This window comes from Cyclopterus lumpus, chromosome 5 (assembly GCF_009769545.1).
Source record: "Cyclopterus lumpus isolate fCycLum1 chromosome 5, fCycLum1.pri, whole genome shotgun sequence".
NCBI classification, from domain to species: Eukaryota; Metazoa; Chordata; class Actinopteri; order Perciformes; family Cyclopteridae; genus Cyclopterus; species Cyclopterus lumpus.
Window position 1 is genome coordinate 22074765 of NC_046970.1, and position 16562 is coordinate 22091326.

The 16562-nt window shown below is 43.7% G+C and overlaps 1 protein-coding gene across 4 annotated transcripts in view; it reads left to right on the top strand.

Annotated features, from left to right (window-relative positions):
* Positions 1 to 16047, top strand: part of si:dkey-166d12.2 (rap1 GTPase-activating protein 1) — a 52775-nt gene extending 36728 nt beyond the window's left edge. The window contains exons 8-25 of one of the 4 annotated variants that reach the window (XM_034532932.1): positions 2015 to 2093; positions 2191 to 2244; positions 2340 to 2423; positions 2517 to 2617; positions 3001 to 3130; positions 6127 to 6282; positions 6436 to 6507; positions 6605 to 6691; positions 7035 to 7178; positions 9282 to 9413; positions 10932 to 11009; positions 11896 to 12005; positions 13352 to 13468; positions 14051 to 14192; positions 14646 to 14745; positions 15063 to 15157; positions 15671 to 15718; positions 15871 to 16047. In XM_034532932.1, coding sequence (XP_034388823.1) covers positions 2015 to 2093; positions 2191 to 2244; positions 2340 to 2423; positions 2517 to 2617; positions 3001 to 3130; positions 6127 to 6282; positions 6436 to 6507; positions 6605 to 6691; positions 7035 to 7178; positions 9282 to 9413; positions 10932 to 11009; positions 11896 to 12005; positions 13352 to 13468; positions 14051 to 14192; positions 14646 to 14745; positions 15063 to 15157; positions 15671 to 15679 — 1690 coding nt within the window. In that variant the 3' untranslated portion in view covers positions 15680 to 15718; positions 15871 to 16047. The remainder of the gene's footprint in view (positions 1 to 2014; positions 2094 to 2190; positions 2245 to 2339; positions 2424 to 2516; positions 2618 to 3000; positions 3131 to 6126; positions 6283 to 6435; positions 6508 to 6604; positions 6692 to 7034; positions 7179 to 9281; positions 9414 to 10931; positions 11010 to 11895; positions 12006 to 13351; positions 13469 to 14050; positions 14193 to 14645; positions 14746 to 15062; positions 15158 to 15670; positions 15719 to 15870) is intronic. The other 3 variants (XM_034532928.1, XM_034532929.1, XM_034532930.1) reach the window with 3 other exon arrangements.
* The last annotated feature ends 515 nt before the right edge of the window (positions 16048 to 16562 follow it).

Sequence of the window (16562 nt, forward strand, 5' to 3'; positions counted from 1 at the left end):
CTTGTGGCAAAAATAGTGTCAGTGAGTGACCCCGCAATTACGAAACTCGACTTTATGCCACTATACATGATTTTTTAATACATCATTTGCGATGATTATTGTTATAAAGCATCATAAATGTTCACGAGTGCTTAGAACTATAACAATACGGTGCTACAAGCAGATAATAACACATCGTAAGTAAGTGTAAACGGCACTATGTGCGTCATAGAAAGCGTTTCCAATAACAACGTTGCATATTTGTAGAGGTTGAAACCCACACCAGAGTCCAACGGATACTTTTCTCATTTATGTTTGGGAGTCGTGTAATAACGTGAGTACAAACAGCACCAGTTAAAATGTCTGTGTGGCGCACAATAGACATCCAAACTTTAAAAACTCAACTCTCAGCCCACGACTCATCCACGGTGTACGAGCGGACCGGCTCCCACTCGCCGAAAGTCCTCCACGTTCTGCTAAAGACAGCCGAGTGGGAGCGGAGGCAGAACCGTTCGCTCCACATCACTCTGCGAATTAATGTCTAGCGCCCCGAGAGGCTCCACTCCAGATTTTAGGAGCTGCGTTCCCTCTTTTGTTGATGGAGCTTTTTCGAGTGGATGAGTATGTCGCGAGGCGACACTCACTCAGCCCACAAGGTTTTTCATCTGTAAAACAACTACGTGACAAGTCATAATCTTTTCTTTTTTCTCTATAAACTGTAAAAACACCAAGTTATATTCTTCAGCACACAGAAGGACAGGTTTTTACGACCTATAAGTTGTTTTTTCACTGGTTACTGGTGCTACACCTGTAAAGTTTACAGCTTACATTTATAACTGAGGCAGATTAACCACTAACATTCGTAACATATATATATATTTATATATATATTTTTTTTTTAATGGCTCCTTGATTTCAGGCAAATGTCAGCTCCATCAGTTGAAAATGCTGTTTTTCATGCGTTCGGCTTTTAAAAACGAGAAACTAACGTTTTTTTTCATTTGAATACGCACGTGACGGCTCACATAGATAATGTGCTTATTCAAGGCAGCCACAGCAGTATATTGACGAATAAAGAAAACATTGTTTTTCTCAGTTTGAAGAGTGGGCCTGTAATGTGTGTAAAGAATGATAAGGAAAAGCACAAGATCAGCCTGTTGTTGGTTTCCGAGGTAACCCCGTTTGACCTCACTTATTTGTTCCCGTTTTCACTTTTTGAAGAAAAAGAGAGCGGGGAGGAGCGGCTTACGTTACCGTCAACTTTAAACAAGCTTCACACACAGTGAGGGAATACTACAACGTGGATGCGCTTGTTGTTTTAACTAGTGTCACCTAGTTAATCCCCTATAACGACGTCCTGCAGCGCCGCCAGAAGGGACTTGTAGTCCCTGTTGTGTAGTCCAGGCCTCTGTGGCTCGGTTGTGTTGTCATGGTCAACACATATGGGTACAGCGTGCTCAGTCATTTCAGGTCAACGTGCATACAGTCAACATTCATATTGTTTCGATGTTCAATCCACCAAATGTTTGTTTGCATGCGCTCCCATCCATGTCACCCGCTTGTCACAAGGTCACGGGTCCAATCTGCCAAACAGGAAGTGAGCGCATCCAAAGGGCTTTAAAGCAGAGGAGAACTCAGACTGTACCATGTTGAGAGGTTTAGGGAATAATGTTTTTTTTAAATATCCGGAAACAACGTATAGTGTTAATATTTATAACATAGGACATTGTTTTTTTGTTGTTTCTACGTATAATTATCATTTGATTGTCTTAATTGATTACGCACTAACTTTAACTCTTTAATAGCAGGATTGCTCTGAGTCTGCGTAGTTGTATGAAACTTCTTAAAACTGCAATGTTATGTGCTTTTTTATGCCTGATGTTTTTGGCTCTTGTGTATTTTCTATTACAAGTATTTATTCTTTTTAAGATTAATTATAAAGCACAACCGGCAGTTCATTTGAATGCTAAACATCAAAGAAAGGAAACACATCGCTTGATCCGTTTTTTGACTTTTCAAACTGTTTGTCTTTCAGCACAAAGATAAAAACTTACCATGATGTCATTCCCATTTCCTGCCTTACCGAGTTCCCCAACGTGGTTCAAATGGCCAAGGTAGGCAGTTCTTATCCTACAGAATAAGCAGTAAAAAAAAAAAAAGTTATTTTGCTTTTAAATGAGAAAAGATGAATGTTCCTTTTTCCACCGACAGCTTGTTTGCGAAGAGGTAAACGTGGACAGGTTTTATCCCGTCCTCTTCCCAAAGGTAGACACTAATCCTCATTTCCAAAATAAACCCCCTCTCGCTATCCATCAACGTCACATCTGTGAATTAACCTTCCGTTCTCTCTTCGTCCTCAGGCATCGAGGCTCATTGTCACCTTTGATGAGCATGTGATCAGCAACAACTTCAAGTTCGGGGTTATTTACCAGAAGTTCGGCCAGGTGAGCGCGCGCCACAGACGCCTGCTGCTCACTTGTGAAGTAGTGTGTCACTTCCTCTTGAAAAAAAAATGTCCTTTGTTTCTTCCACGCAAGACGTCAGAGGAGGAGCTGTTCGGGAACATGGAGGAAAGCCCGTCCTTCGTCGAGTTCTTTGAGTTCCTGGGCCACAAGATTGATCTTCATGACTTTAGAGGGTTCGGACACTTTTCGGTTTTCACTTTCTTTTTCCCCGTTTCCCCTCAACAGCAGATTGAAGTGCTTTTACTCCTGTCAGGTCAGAAAGCTATTGATCAGAGTTTGGCTTTAACAGAATCCCTGAAAAAGGCAATTTAGAGCGTCCTGATATTTGTAGCATTGCTGACATTATGATTGAGTAGGCAGAAGAAGGGCCCTTGGCATTTCATCCATGATGGATGAGCGTGGAAGGGCCGAGTCCTCCGAGAGCATGCACTTATGTTCCACTTGTCCGCCGCTTTGTTTGTCTCTTCTCCGTCTTCCTCTCTTCGCCTTAACTTGCCATTTTCTCTTTTCACCAAGTCCATTTTTCATCTCCCCTCCTCTCCTTTTGCTTCTCCAGGTTTCGGGGCGGCCTGGATGTCACTCACGGGCAAACGGGGACAGAATCCATCTACACGAGTTTCCATAATAAGGAGATTATGTTCCACGTGTCCACCAAGCTTCCTTACACAGAGGGAGACTCACAGCAGGTATAACAGCGATGTGTTATCGGGGGAACTCATTTTGTCTTCACTAACTGAATTCAAAAGGCCTCTCGTTGTGAGCAGCCGATAGGTTCAGGGCTGTAAAATCAAAATGAAGCAAGAAGAATCATTTTGGAAAAGTTTTGACATTTTTTTGTATTCTTGTTGACAGTTAGATATTCATGTCTGTGCGGTAAATATGAAGCTGTTATTATTGCCTGCTCAATTTAAACAGGAACTGCTTAGCAGAACCTCAACTCACCAACTAACATGTCATCTTGTTTATTTAACCTGTACTAAAAGCAAAATGTAAAAATGACAAGTTGTATTATTTTTGTTAAGATTAAATAAACAAGATATCACACGTTAATTAGTGAGCTTTAGAGATGCTGTTAGGCAGATTTTGTTACCTGTTTTCGGTATTTGCGCTAAGCTAAGCTATCAGGCTACGGACTGTGAGCGTGTTATTGATCTGTTTAGCTAACTGTGGGCGAGAAAGCAAATAAACTTACTTCACAAAATTATCTTTCTATACAAAAGAGCATGAATATCTAAAAATGAAATTGTAAGTTATACTCATTTACTAATTACTTATACTTTATATTTCCTTCTTAAAACGTTGCTAATGCGGTAACTTTGCTAGGCAAACAACTCGCAGGTTTTATGTCCTTCCCCCAGAAATATAATCTTTTCTTCTTACCATTTCCACGAGCGTTGCCGTGGTCACCGCTGGAGTGTTTCTGCTGCTGGTTTTGTGGCTGAAGACTTTCATCTGTGCGATGAAATGTTGCCGTAAGCTACATTAGCGCAAAACCAGCTTTTTCGACGCCGCACGCGGTTTGGACTTTGTTACCACAGTAACCCCGCGCAGACGGTCCATATTGCCTGAGAAACGGAGGACGTAAACAGCACCCACATGGGATGATTCATGAGGGAGCTCAAGATAAGGAGGCAAAGTGCAACCGTAATGGCATTATTTCAGGAGGGAGAGAAAGCGTAGAATTAATGTGTCCAGATCCGATTGAGAGTGACCCGGTTTGAGCGGATGTACGGCATTAACAGATGTCAAGCGTCTCAATCCGGCCCCCACGCCTGCTGAGTTTGTTTTCTTAAGTGCTAATACGCCCAGGGATGATGCCGTGGCAACCTGGCTGCCCTGCCTCCGCAGCCACATGTGTCACGATTTCAAAATATGGTCGCGTTGTGCTTTTCTCTCCACGAAAGGACTTTGATTTTTTTCTCATTTACATCTATCAAATTGAGATAATATTTTTTTGAAACTCGCTATCAGAAGACACGGAGTTTGAGGCATTGGATTCAAACTATTTCAATAATTTTTCCACATATTATTTTATGGCATGTTTCTGGCTGCTGTGATGAGCTTATAATAATAATAAAAAACGTGTCAGGGCCCGAAACAGATGGTTTATTGTTCTCCGCTGGAGTAAAGCAATCAGGCTGCTAACTGGAGAAGAATCATCTGTAAATCTAAGAGTAAATGTTTGCTGTGCTAAACTGTGTGCCAGCGAACGCTGCAGCAAACAGGTGTGAAGTGGCACTGTTGAATGGCTGTAGTGGGTTAAATAGCCCGATGGCTGACGGAGGGCAGGTGTCCCGGTGTTTACTGAGGAGGACCATGGGAGCTGGGCCTGTATTGGCCGTCTGCACTGACTGAGCATTTCCTGTTTATCACTAACTGATAAAACCCCAAGATATCTTTCCAACATCATTTTTATATTTGATCTCTGAAAGGAAAATCAAATGCATCACGTCTCAAACAGGGTCCGTGCAAAGTCCTAAATCACACATTGTGTTGTCATATTTTCTAATTTGCTGAATTTTTTTCGCAAAGAACAGCAAAAAAAAGAAAGGAAAAGCCATATCTGCTCTGATATTCATGGGAACATCTTAGCTGTCTAAATGCGAGTTCCTAGCAAAAAAGACCAAGAGGTGACGAGCCGTCCCTGGTGCTTGGCAACACCGAGTCTTTTTTAAAAGCATTGCTTGGATACAAATGTAGAACTTGGACACAGTCGCTCTGTCCTCCAAGTGTCCTTTTGGCAAAACGACACTTGGCAACATTTTGGCAACAAAATGTTGCTTTTCAGCGGTGCCGATTTGGGTCGCTGACAGTCAGCCATCTGCAGAATCATAATTCATTGTCTGGGTATTTGACTGTTTTTTTTTCCCGATTCATTCATTTCCCCATCATCAACAGCCTTCGAATGCAGAGGCCTACAATGGTCTGCTCTTGTCCTAGTAATACAGATTTACTTTATTTGTACAACAACCTTCATACCAGAAATGCAGCACAACATGCTTTACATTTCAGGAAGATAGACACGGTAAAAATAACCTTTCGTGGAGGTCATTTGAGATTTATTAAACGTTTTATTGTGCACAATTAATATTGTCTGAGGCCAGAGGCAAACAACAGGGCTTCACCGAAACAAAATGTAAAGGGTATTGTAACAATATAACAATAACTACATAATACAGCGAGGGAATCTGGTGTTACTGTAGCAGTTCACAAAAACGAATAGACTTCATTTCTGATAGTCAGTTAGTACTGTAGGTTTTCTGATTGTTTTCAGTACACACCATCATGTATATCATGAGCTATTATGTGTATTTATTTAAGTTTTGTAAGAGGTTATTAAGATCAAGCTAATAATAATAGAAGTGGCTGTAATAGCTGTGAAATCCTTCTCAAGAATATAGTTAGTTTGGCTAATTTTGGGATGAAACCAGGGTATCTTTCATCTCGGAGAAGAGGCTGCGCTGTTGGATCAAAATCCTGTCCACCTCTCTGTCGGATTATATTTATATTTCCAGTCAATCTTTCAGAGCGACTCCTGGAAGTGATTCGGTGTCGGGCGCGTGCGGTTGAGTTGCTCCTAATGGTCATTTGAGTTGCTCCTAATGGTCATTTGAGATGCTCCAACTGGTCATTTGAGGCGTATCAGCTGTTTGTTAGTTCTTGTTTTTTCTGTGCCGTCCAGCTGCAGAGGAAGAGGCACATCGGCAACGACATTGTAGCCATCGTGTTCCAAGAGGAGAACACGCCCTTCGTACCAGACATGATCCAGTCCAACTTCCTGCACGCGTATGTGGTGGTGCAGGTGGAGAACGCGTGTACGGACGACGTCACCTACAAGGTGTGTGTGTGGGGGGGCCAGAGGCCGCTGATGTATCAAGAAAACGTTGATTGACAGTGAAAAAACATTTCACATATTCACTCATTCGGGAGCTTTTTTTCTTCTTCTGTGCAATCGCGTACCACACAGTGTCTCACCTGCTTTCCCCTCCAGGTGTCCGTGACGGCGCGGGACGACGTACCTTTCTTTGGGCCTGCTCTGCCTGACCCCGCCATCTTCAAAAAGGTCAGCAGTCACACAAACTCAGTTCCCCTTTACAAGCAGACATCGTAAAACCTTCATTCTCTCCTGGCTGTCGGTTCTCTGCATCCACCTCCCTCAGGGCCACGAGTTCCGCGAGTTCCTCTTCACGAAGCTCATCAATGCCGAGTACGCCTGCTACAAGGCCGAGAAGTTTGCCAAGCTCGAGGTGAGGAGAGTGTTGCAATGCAAATAGAGTTATAGAAGTGTGAATGCTTGTGTGTGTGTGTGTGTGTGTGTGTGTGTGTGTGTGTGTGTGTGTGTGTGTGTGTGCGCGTGGGCATTTGTGCACATTGAGCACACACACCCGTCGGCTTGGGTGTGTGCATCCTGCCTGTTGTATTGTTGATAATAAGAAGCGCAGCCGCGAATGCGAATGAGCTCCAGCGCGCTGACGTCTAACATCCTGTTGCGGCGCGGCCATATCATCTTCATCACTGTCCCCCCCCCTCCTCCATATCGCTTCATTTGAAACGACAGACTAACTTGCAGGCCGACTGTGTCGTTGTCAGGAGCGCACGCGCTCAGCCCTGTTGGAGACTCTGTACGAGGAGGTGCACATCAACAGCCAGTCCATGATGGGTCTGGGCGGAGACGAAGATAAGCTGGAGAACGGGGCCGCCGTAGGGGGAGGAGGCTTCTTCGAATCCTTCAAGGTACGCCACCCCCCCCCCCCCCCCCGCCACCACCCCTCCCGTCCCTCAATTGCCGAGGCGCACCGTTAATCTGCGACTCCCCCCCCCCCCCCCCCCCCCCCCCATGCATGACAGAGAATGGTTGCAGAAAACTTTTAAGGATGCTATTTTCTGTCGCTTGGCTGGGATTCTGGGTATTCACACATGAGAAAACAAAGCGTAGAACATTTTGCAGTATCTCAAAGGACCAGTCCTCTGTGGCATTTGATTTCCTCACTCGGCATGCGACGGCTGAACTCGGTGTGTTTCCGCACCACGGTTGTGCTCTTTGGTTGTTGGGGTGCACCGTCCTGCTGTGTATGAAAAGGCACTTCCTCCGAGGGCTCCATCAATGACCATTAGGGTGGCGGAGCGTAGCCCGGCCGCCAAGGCTCGGCGGTCGGAGCTGTGATTGCGTGTGCCCGATGAACTATTTAATGACAGCTCATTAGGGAGCTGATGATGCAGTTTGCATGCCTCCCCGTGGGAAGCGCTTACCCCCCCCCACCCTCGCCTGTTTTTCCTCTTGTCTCTGTGTCACCAACTGGTTCTCTGACATCTTTTTTTCTGTTTTTACCAATTCAGAAAATATATCCACCTGTGTCTCAAGATGCGTTTATTCTCCGTACGAGCATACACTACCTCTGTATAAATATACTCCTGCCCACAAATCGGGTCTCCTCCTTCTCCTTCTATCTGTCAAGAGCCACCTTGCTGCCTCTCTCTTTCTCCCTTAAACCTCCCGCACATTTTTTTTCCCACTCCATCTCCCCCTCGCTGCCTCTGTCCTCCTGGCTCACACTGTGTTTCATCCTCTCCTCCCATGACACAAACCCCCACAATACGCTTTAGATAAGAGATGCGGCTTCATCCTCCTCCGCCACGTAGCCTACGCTCTTCCCTGACCTCCTGCCGTGAACCGACATTTCTTTTACTCAGCCTCTCCCTCCTGCCTGTTGACCTGCACTGCCCCTAAGTGTTCAAAAATAGTCCTGCATACACACGTGTTAGCACAGACAACAATGAGTTCATGTGCACACTCAAACACACACACACACACACACACATGTCTATATACACACACAGGTGTGCCCTCAGACATTAGCATATTAATAATGGGCCAATTGGAGCAAAGCTATTATATATAACTATATAACTTTTGACATTGCATGTAACAGAGTTGGATATATAACACAGTTATGGTTCATATTAGTAAGTATTTCGTGATAGGCCTTTTTCACAGCTTACATTGTGACTGTAAGAATGTAAGAATCGTAGGTTTCTGCAAACCACGGTCAGAGCAACTGGTCCAGTGTTTCAAGCGTCCTTTATTAAAAGTTACTTGGTAAAAATAACAAGTATTTCAAGAGAGAGGGAGAGTCCTCGAAAGGCAGATGGGAGTAATGGTGGATTGTTAAAACAAACACAGGACTTTCACCCAGGAGACCGTTGTCTGTGTCCTGTGTGAAAGCAAAAGTAAACCTAGAATTTACGCTTTTTACACAATAAAATCCACTGAGGGTGTTTTTTATTCATTTAAAGGAGTTACGTGTTTACGGATAAGTTGTTAGGTTATCTTTTAACACAAACTATGTTTGTTTTTTTCGAACCAAACCAATCGTTTAACACCGTTAACCACGTGACATTGTGCGTTCCTGCGAGTGTGATACAAGGCCGATACGAAACGTATTAATGAAAAGTATTTTGGGTTCCAAAAACATTCAATCTCGTGGTTTGCAGAAATGTATGATGCCAACACTACCAGGACCCTGAAAAACTGGTGCAGCTAAATGGAATTATTAACTACACCTTTTTTTTTTCTATTGTGACATTTTAAAAAGGCCTATCACCACCACATTTTTTAAAATATCTAATAGAAATGCTAAACACACACTGTGTACCTCATACACAGAATCAATCTGTGTATTAGCAACCGTATTTACTAACATGTACATGTTGGTCAACTTTCAAAAATGGACTTAATTTGGATTATTAATGGAGTTCGAGTCCCACACACGTGGTATTTAATGCTTTGAAAACCGGTCAGTGGATCCACTGACAGTATCTCCTCGTTTCTCTCTGTAGCGGGTCATCCGCAGCAGAAGCCAGTCAATGGACGCCATGGGCCTCAGTAACAAGAAGTCACACACAGTCTCCACTAGTCACAGTGGCAGCTTTACCCACAATCCCGCAGAGAGCCCCAAAACTCCAGGGATTGTAAGTAGCCCATTTTCGGCATCAACACGATGCCCACCTAACGCATACGTTCACGATACAATATACTTAACCCCATTCGCAGGATAAATACAGACTGCTCTAACCACTATGCTTTCTTATATGCACTTTAGCAAATAACTCCTGTTGCCACGGCGTGTCGATTTACTCTCATCAGCATGTCGTCCTCCGAGCGCTTGCTTTTCATTCCTGGCATTTCTAATTCACTCTTACTTTCCATTGAAGCGGCTTTCATCCATTGCCTTTTTTTTTTTTTTTCATAGACGGCTTATTCTGTTTTCCCATTTTCAGCTGGGATTGGTAATGTTGAGAAACTAGCAAGAGTGTGCTAGATTAGCCAATGATAATAACAAAATGGTCCAACGAAAAAAAAGAAGAAAAAAAACCCGGCCCAGTGTTTGCCAACTCTCTTCCAGTGAAAGTTGCCAAGTCAGTGACAGCCCGTCCCCATCGGGCCTCCCTCCAAAGCCCCAACATTGTCATAATGAACATCAACAACGAACATTGCTATTGTTAGCATCCGCAGCCGTGAAGCTAGCAGCTTATGGAAAAACTCCGGCGACGAGCAATGAGCGTGAATGAAAATGATTGGCCGTGACAGCCACATAAACATTTTTTTAACACATATACATGTAATATTATCAACCCCGGCTCTGTTTACCTTGAACGGCATCATTCATTTTTCTCCATTTCATCCATTCACACTTGATGAGAGACTCTTGTTGAGAGGCACAGTTAGTTACCTCGGATGTCGTTAGTATAGCCGTCAACGCGAGGTTCTAGATTGTTTGAGAGACCCATCTAGTGTAACGACTGTATGACTACCCAGACTCCCTCCCTCTGTAATAATGTGCTTTTTTTTGGGGTTGTCATTTCCTCCTGTAAACGTTACAACCGCTTTACGTTGTTGTATGATGTGCATGTGCGGCGACACAGAAGCTATATATATATATATAACACACCGGCCTGATATCTCTTTCAGGGACCTGGGGGGGTTAATTATGTTTTTTCTTTTGACCTTCACTGCAGTTTGGCATTCGGGTTGCTGACGGTATTTTGAATTGGGAATAAAAATGGACCCCATTTCTGAAAGGATATAAAAAAAAAAAGCTAAAAGCTTTGGATCCTGTCAGCACTTTATAACTTTTTTTTTTCCTCCTCATATTTGAATGCTTCAACAAAATCCCTGTAACCCTCAGGGAAGAAACTGCAGACATGGCCGCTACATCGGTGGCACTCCGTCTCCCGCTGTGTGGGACCCCGGTCTGCTGTTGCTTCTCTATTTCCTCGATATATTTTATGTCTTTCCCTGTTAGGTCTTTTTTTTTTAAGCTCTTATGCAGCTTGCTGTTTAAAATGATTTGTGCTGTGCATGAGATCCCATGATGTGTTCTTGACTTATTCAATCTCCTCTCTCTCTCTCTCTCTCTCTCTCTCTCTCTCTCTCTCTCTCTCTCTCTCTCTCTCTCTCTGTGCTTCCCCGTGTCGTCTGTGGCTCAGTCATTGCTTGTTCCAGGGAAAAGTCCGAGTAAATATGGACGCCGAGGCAGTGCCATAGGGATAGGAACGATAGAAGAGGTTCATGTATATTTATTTATTTATTATTTACTAATGTTGTCTCTGGTATTAACTTTGCTTTTGTCTCATAATGTCTAGTAATCATAAATAATACTAATAATGCATTTAATTTATATAGCGCTTTTAATAGTACTCAAAGACATAACGTGTGCAGTCAGTAGTTCATATTTTTAAAAAATTGATGCTCATGTTTGTTTAGTTATGGTTTTAATTATAATTTAATTCATTCATTTATTTATTCATTCATTCATACATTCATTCATGTAAGTAGTTTAACCTTCTTTTATTCACGCATCGCAGTGTGGCTGAAAGGGAATTGATCCATCGCGGATCAAGGGATGTTATAGCTCATATATCTAATAGAATCTCACCTGTAAAGTAGATTTTTTTTTTTTACACGTAGATGATTTATTCCCTCGCAGCGGATTAATGTATTCATACGGAGCTTCATGCATGAATTCCTTCACTAAACTCCGAAAAGAGAAAAGTACGAAATTAAAAAAAGAGAAAGAATAACCAGACTCCCACTTGTGTTCCTGTGCACAGTCCCCCGCCGATGAATCATGCCGCGTCTTGAATTAGAAGCGTGTACCAGACATCTTGAAGTTTGAACAAATAAACCTGACACTCTGACCGAAGTACTGAAAATAAAAGTTGTGTAGAAAACCCGACGGGATGTTTGTCAGGACTCTTTATGAGAGAATATACATCACTAATTAACTCCCTGCCAGAAACCCTGAGTATCATGGACTATCATGTCATTACAGGATTTATTAAGCCATCAGTTCATAATTTAGTTTGCATGCTGTGGTTGTAGTATGTGTGGGTCTGACTCTCTCTCTCTCTCTCTCTCTCTCTCTCTCTCTCTCTCGCTGCTCACCGTCAGTCATTGATCATTCCCGGGAAAAGCCCGACCAGGAAAAAGTCCGGGCCCTTCAGCTCCCGTCGCAGCAGCGCCATTGGCATCGAGAACATCCAGGAGGTCCAAGAGAGGAGGTGAGAGGACGCGAGTGGGTAGTGAGGAGAGAATTGTGTTGCAACAGATGGAAGCAAGGCGTTAAGATGAGGAAGTCGAGCCAGTAGAAGAGAAGACGCTCCTCAAGATGCGAGCTCTTGTTGGACGGCGGGTTTTGATACGGGAGGGTCGGATCATCGATCGGTTGCCCCGGATACGCGCAGTGCATGCGTGCGTTCAGCTAACATGCACTGATGTGTTAATGTTGATGCTAAACAAACTGACAGATGTAGTGTCACCTTGTCTGTTGTTAAATCTGAAACTTAAGTGGTAATACTGGTACAGGAGAATAAACAATATCATTTAGTATGCTAAATTATGTTTAAACCTGCATCAACATCAGCTGCTGCTTAATAAATTTAAAAGAAATGAAGTTTAAAAAAAACAAACGTGCAAGCTCACGTACATAAAACAAAATGAGAGGTGTGCTTGGAGAACCTGCTGCCACTCATTCACAAGGCCCGTCTTTTCATGTAATATTTGTGCAGCAGCATTTGATCAGTGAGTAAAGAGAGCACTTTCTACGATGCCCATGACTACAATGCCATGTAAACACATACGTGTAATGATTAATATTATTGAGTGTTAACTATGATTTTATTATCTTGCACAGCCGCTGGATTTTTGCAACGTTACGAGATCACGTGAACATTTCGGGATCACACATCCCACGAAAAGTCCACCTTGTTGTCAGGCTGGTGTCTGTAAACCATGGCATGGACCAATCAGAGTCCTGGCTTAGGTGTGTGTGTGTGTGTGTGTGTGTGTGTGTGTGTGTGTGTGTGTGTGTGTGTGTGTGTGTGTGTGAATGGCTGCTCCGAAATAGGGCAGCGTAAATAATGCAATCGCATCCGTTATATCAAAGTGTGTCCTCTCTGAAAGAAGAGCAACAGATGGCACTGAGGGCTTTTCTCAATGGAAAAAGACGTGTTGGCTTTTCTTGCTACTGGCTGGAGTTTGATTGACAGGTGGTTCATCCAATCACCTTTTTTCTCTTTTTTTTTTAAAGCGTAATCCCTTTTCCAAACAGTTTCCAATGGCAGCTTCTCAGATGGTTCTGTTTAAAAAAAATAATAATCTGGTGGGCCAGATCATTACTTATACAGTGCTGTGAAATGATTATTATTATATCATTATTATTACCATGAGACATGGGCATCGTGGCAAGTGCTACCAAAACATCAGTTTTGTGGCAGTTAAAGGGCCCCTTCTTCAGATCTGACAACGCATGTTCAGATATATAACATCCATCAAGAGTTTGTTTAATGTGTTACACCATATGAATAAGTAAACCGACGTGTTTCACATCTCCATCCCTGTCCTGAAGCCGAGAGGTGTCGCCCAGCACCATGAGGACGCTGGAGGGAACCCACTTTTCACAGGACAACAAATCAGACAACTCCTCCAATCACAGCTCGCCCGAATTCCCTGCTACCAAGAACAGGTGACTCTCATGCAGATTCATTATATGGTATACTTTATTACATTTATTAAAGTGACTTGTTATGATTCATCCCTTGGGTGGGTGAATAGGGAATACATTTGTAATTAAAAAAAAACGATAACCCACGTAGTCAAAGCCTCTCAAGCTATTATGTTTAAATCTGAGAAAATGATATACATGCACAGACTAAAACTAATATGAGACAATAAATCTTCTTGAAATGGTTATAGTGTGTGTGCACGATAGAGCTTGATTTTTCTTTTACTGTGTCTTAATGGCTGCACTTGAAACTAAGCATTGCCCTAGATAGAGCTAATTTAGAGGGTCGCATCCATTACATAACAGCTTAAAAGATTACGCTGTCTGGCACGGCCGCTGTCACTTTGCTTGAAAAGTGCAACCCCGAGGTGCTGGTGAAATAAAAAATGATGAATTATACGACTTACGGGAAGTAAACGTAATAAAGTACTAAAATGAAAGAAAAGAAGAAAAAAAAACAGTTTGATTCCGCCCAGTGCCCAAATAAATTGAGCTGACGGAGAGCTCGGCTGTCTGTGCGGTCAGAGTGACCCAGGTGTGTAGTTTGGCGATGTGTTGCAGGGCGCCGTCCATCCCCGAGGCTCAGGACCTATCCCGCTCCTCCTCCAACGCCAGCAGCTTCGCCAGCGTGGTGGAGGAGCACGAGGACGAGCACGAGGCCGAGGAGGAGTACGACACTGGACTGGTGGGTGGAGACGGGCGGTAGAAGATGGCCGCGCAATCGCGACGGTCCACGCGTGCATGAACCACGTCCCCAGAACCACACAGCAGATGACATATTTAATATTCGTCTCCTTTTCACTGTGTGTGTGTGTGTGTGTGTGTGTGTGTGGAGGAGATGGGTTCCCAATTATTCTGTTACAATAAAAAAAAAAAAAAGATGTGAGCAGGTTTGATGAATTTCACTATATTCCAGAAATGACAGGTGTCAAAAATCTATTGCATAGTAATCTATCCATTTCGTTCACTTGCACCATTTTGCATTTGAAAAGGAGGAGGGGGAGAGAAAAAAAAAAAAAGGGAGAAAATGCAAATACAACCCCGGGGGTAGCCTCGAGCCGTGGTTATGAAGATGCCTTGTTATATATATATACTGTCGGTTAAAAAGTCATTCTAACTTCCTTCTCCCCTCTGACAGGAAAGTGGGTCTTGTGTTACGCCACTCAAGGGAGAGCCATTCGTGTTCAGCTCTGCGGCCGACGACGGCGCGTGCAGCACCAGTCAGGGAGGTGTTTCTGGTGAGTTTTGGGAGAATGGCGATCATATTGCTGGGACGAGGGTGCGAAAAAGAACCGGCACGTTAGCGAAAGTCGACTGTTTCACATTTATAGCAATTAATATGGACGCACCCTTGAGTGGTAAACTTCCCCTCGGCTGCACCAGTGGAGCTCACTGCCAGAAGCAAACTGTTCTTACACTGAATGGATGAAGCACATTAGTTCAAACTTATATGATTCCCACTCAACTTCTTCTTCTTTTCCATCGCTGATGATTCGCTCTGAACCGTTATATCTATTGCATGCTGGGATATATATATCTGCCGCCTCCTTTCCAGCAGCGTCTCGTCCTCAGCAGCAATCGGACGGAGTGAAGACGTCGGAGCCCAAAGGGACCGACAGCCGGCCCAAGACGGAGCACAAGTTCTCATCGGTGAGACGAGACGCTTTCGCTTTGCATTCTGGGTACTTGTGGTAGAGTTTGAACTATTTGACTGGAGGTCCTCTGATGAGATATTGTGAATGTACACCTTGCGTCACTGTTTTCTTTGTTGTTGTTGTTGTTGTTGTTGTTTTTTAATAGTCCGTAGCAATAACAACATGATATGCTCATTCTACATAAACCTTAAAAAACGAAATGACAAAGCAATTTAATTAAAAGAATAATTTGTTATTTCTTTTAGTATTGTTGTCACGTACAGCTAGGCAACTCTATGTATTATATACGTGTATATATATATATATATATATATATATATATATGTATATATGTCTATATATAGACATATATATCTATATATACATGTATATATAGATATATATATATATATATGTGTATATATATATATGTGTATATATATATATACTGTATGTGGTGACTGCGCCACTCTGATGTTGTTGTTGATATTAACTGTGCCATCTCCTCTCCACGTCTCTCTGTCTGCAGAACTGTTAGCCACCCTCCTCTGATCACTGCTTCGACATCCATTCTCAGGTTAGACATCATGTGAACGTCATCTCGGGGCTACTTTACATGCCTCTAAAGACTTCCCTTTGTCTCCATCCGTGACATTTTAACCCCTCAACCCGGCCGATTCTCTTTCCGTATCTTGAACGTCTGTCCCGTGTCTTCTCCTCTCGTCTCAGCGTTCCCCATGAGAGGCATCTCTCGCCCGAGAAGGAGCGAGCCACGGGGCATGTGACCTTCACCGCAGACGCAGGAGAGAAGACAGAATCGAGACAGAACCGCTGACAGACGCCCAGCTCCGTGGATTCGTCCCCGACCCTTGCCGCCCTCATTCCAGCTCCACGTGGGAACCCTCCTTGAACGCTCCAGGCAAAGGAACAGAGACCCCCCCCGCCCACTGCCCCTCCATCCCCCCCCCCCCCCCCCCCCCCCCCCATGCAGCGTCACCACTGACTGTCCTTCCGTCAGCTGGCTTGGCAGACTAAGTCTGGCCGCCTGCGCATTCATTCGGGCCAGTAAGCTCTGAAACATGATCTATACTGTTGTGTGTCCTCTTTAAAAGAAAAAAAGGTCTGGATTTGAACTGGGGAGGTTGGGGAGGGGGGGGGGGGGGGGGGATCAAGACCGATCAAACAACCGGTGTTTGTTTGTCTATAGAGAGGAGAGTTGCACTAGAGAGAAATATGTGGTTGTTGGGGGGGGGGTTTTGTGTTGTTTTTTTCTGTCAACCTCACATCCCACTGTGATATTGTGACATGGGTTTTAACTTTGATGTACCGGGTGTGGGCTTGGCGACACTTCTTTTTTTTTTGGTGTTGTTTTACCGATGATCTCTTCTTCTTGTTCTGAGTATTCTGCAGTGCATATGTGT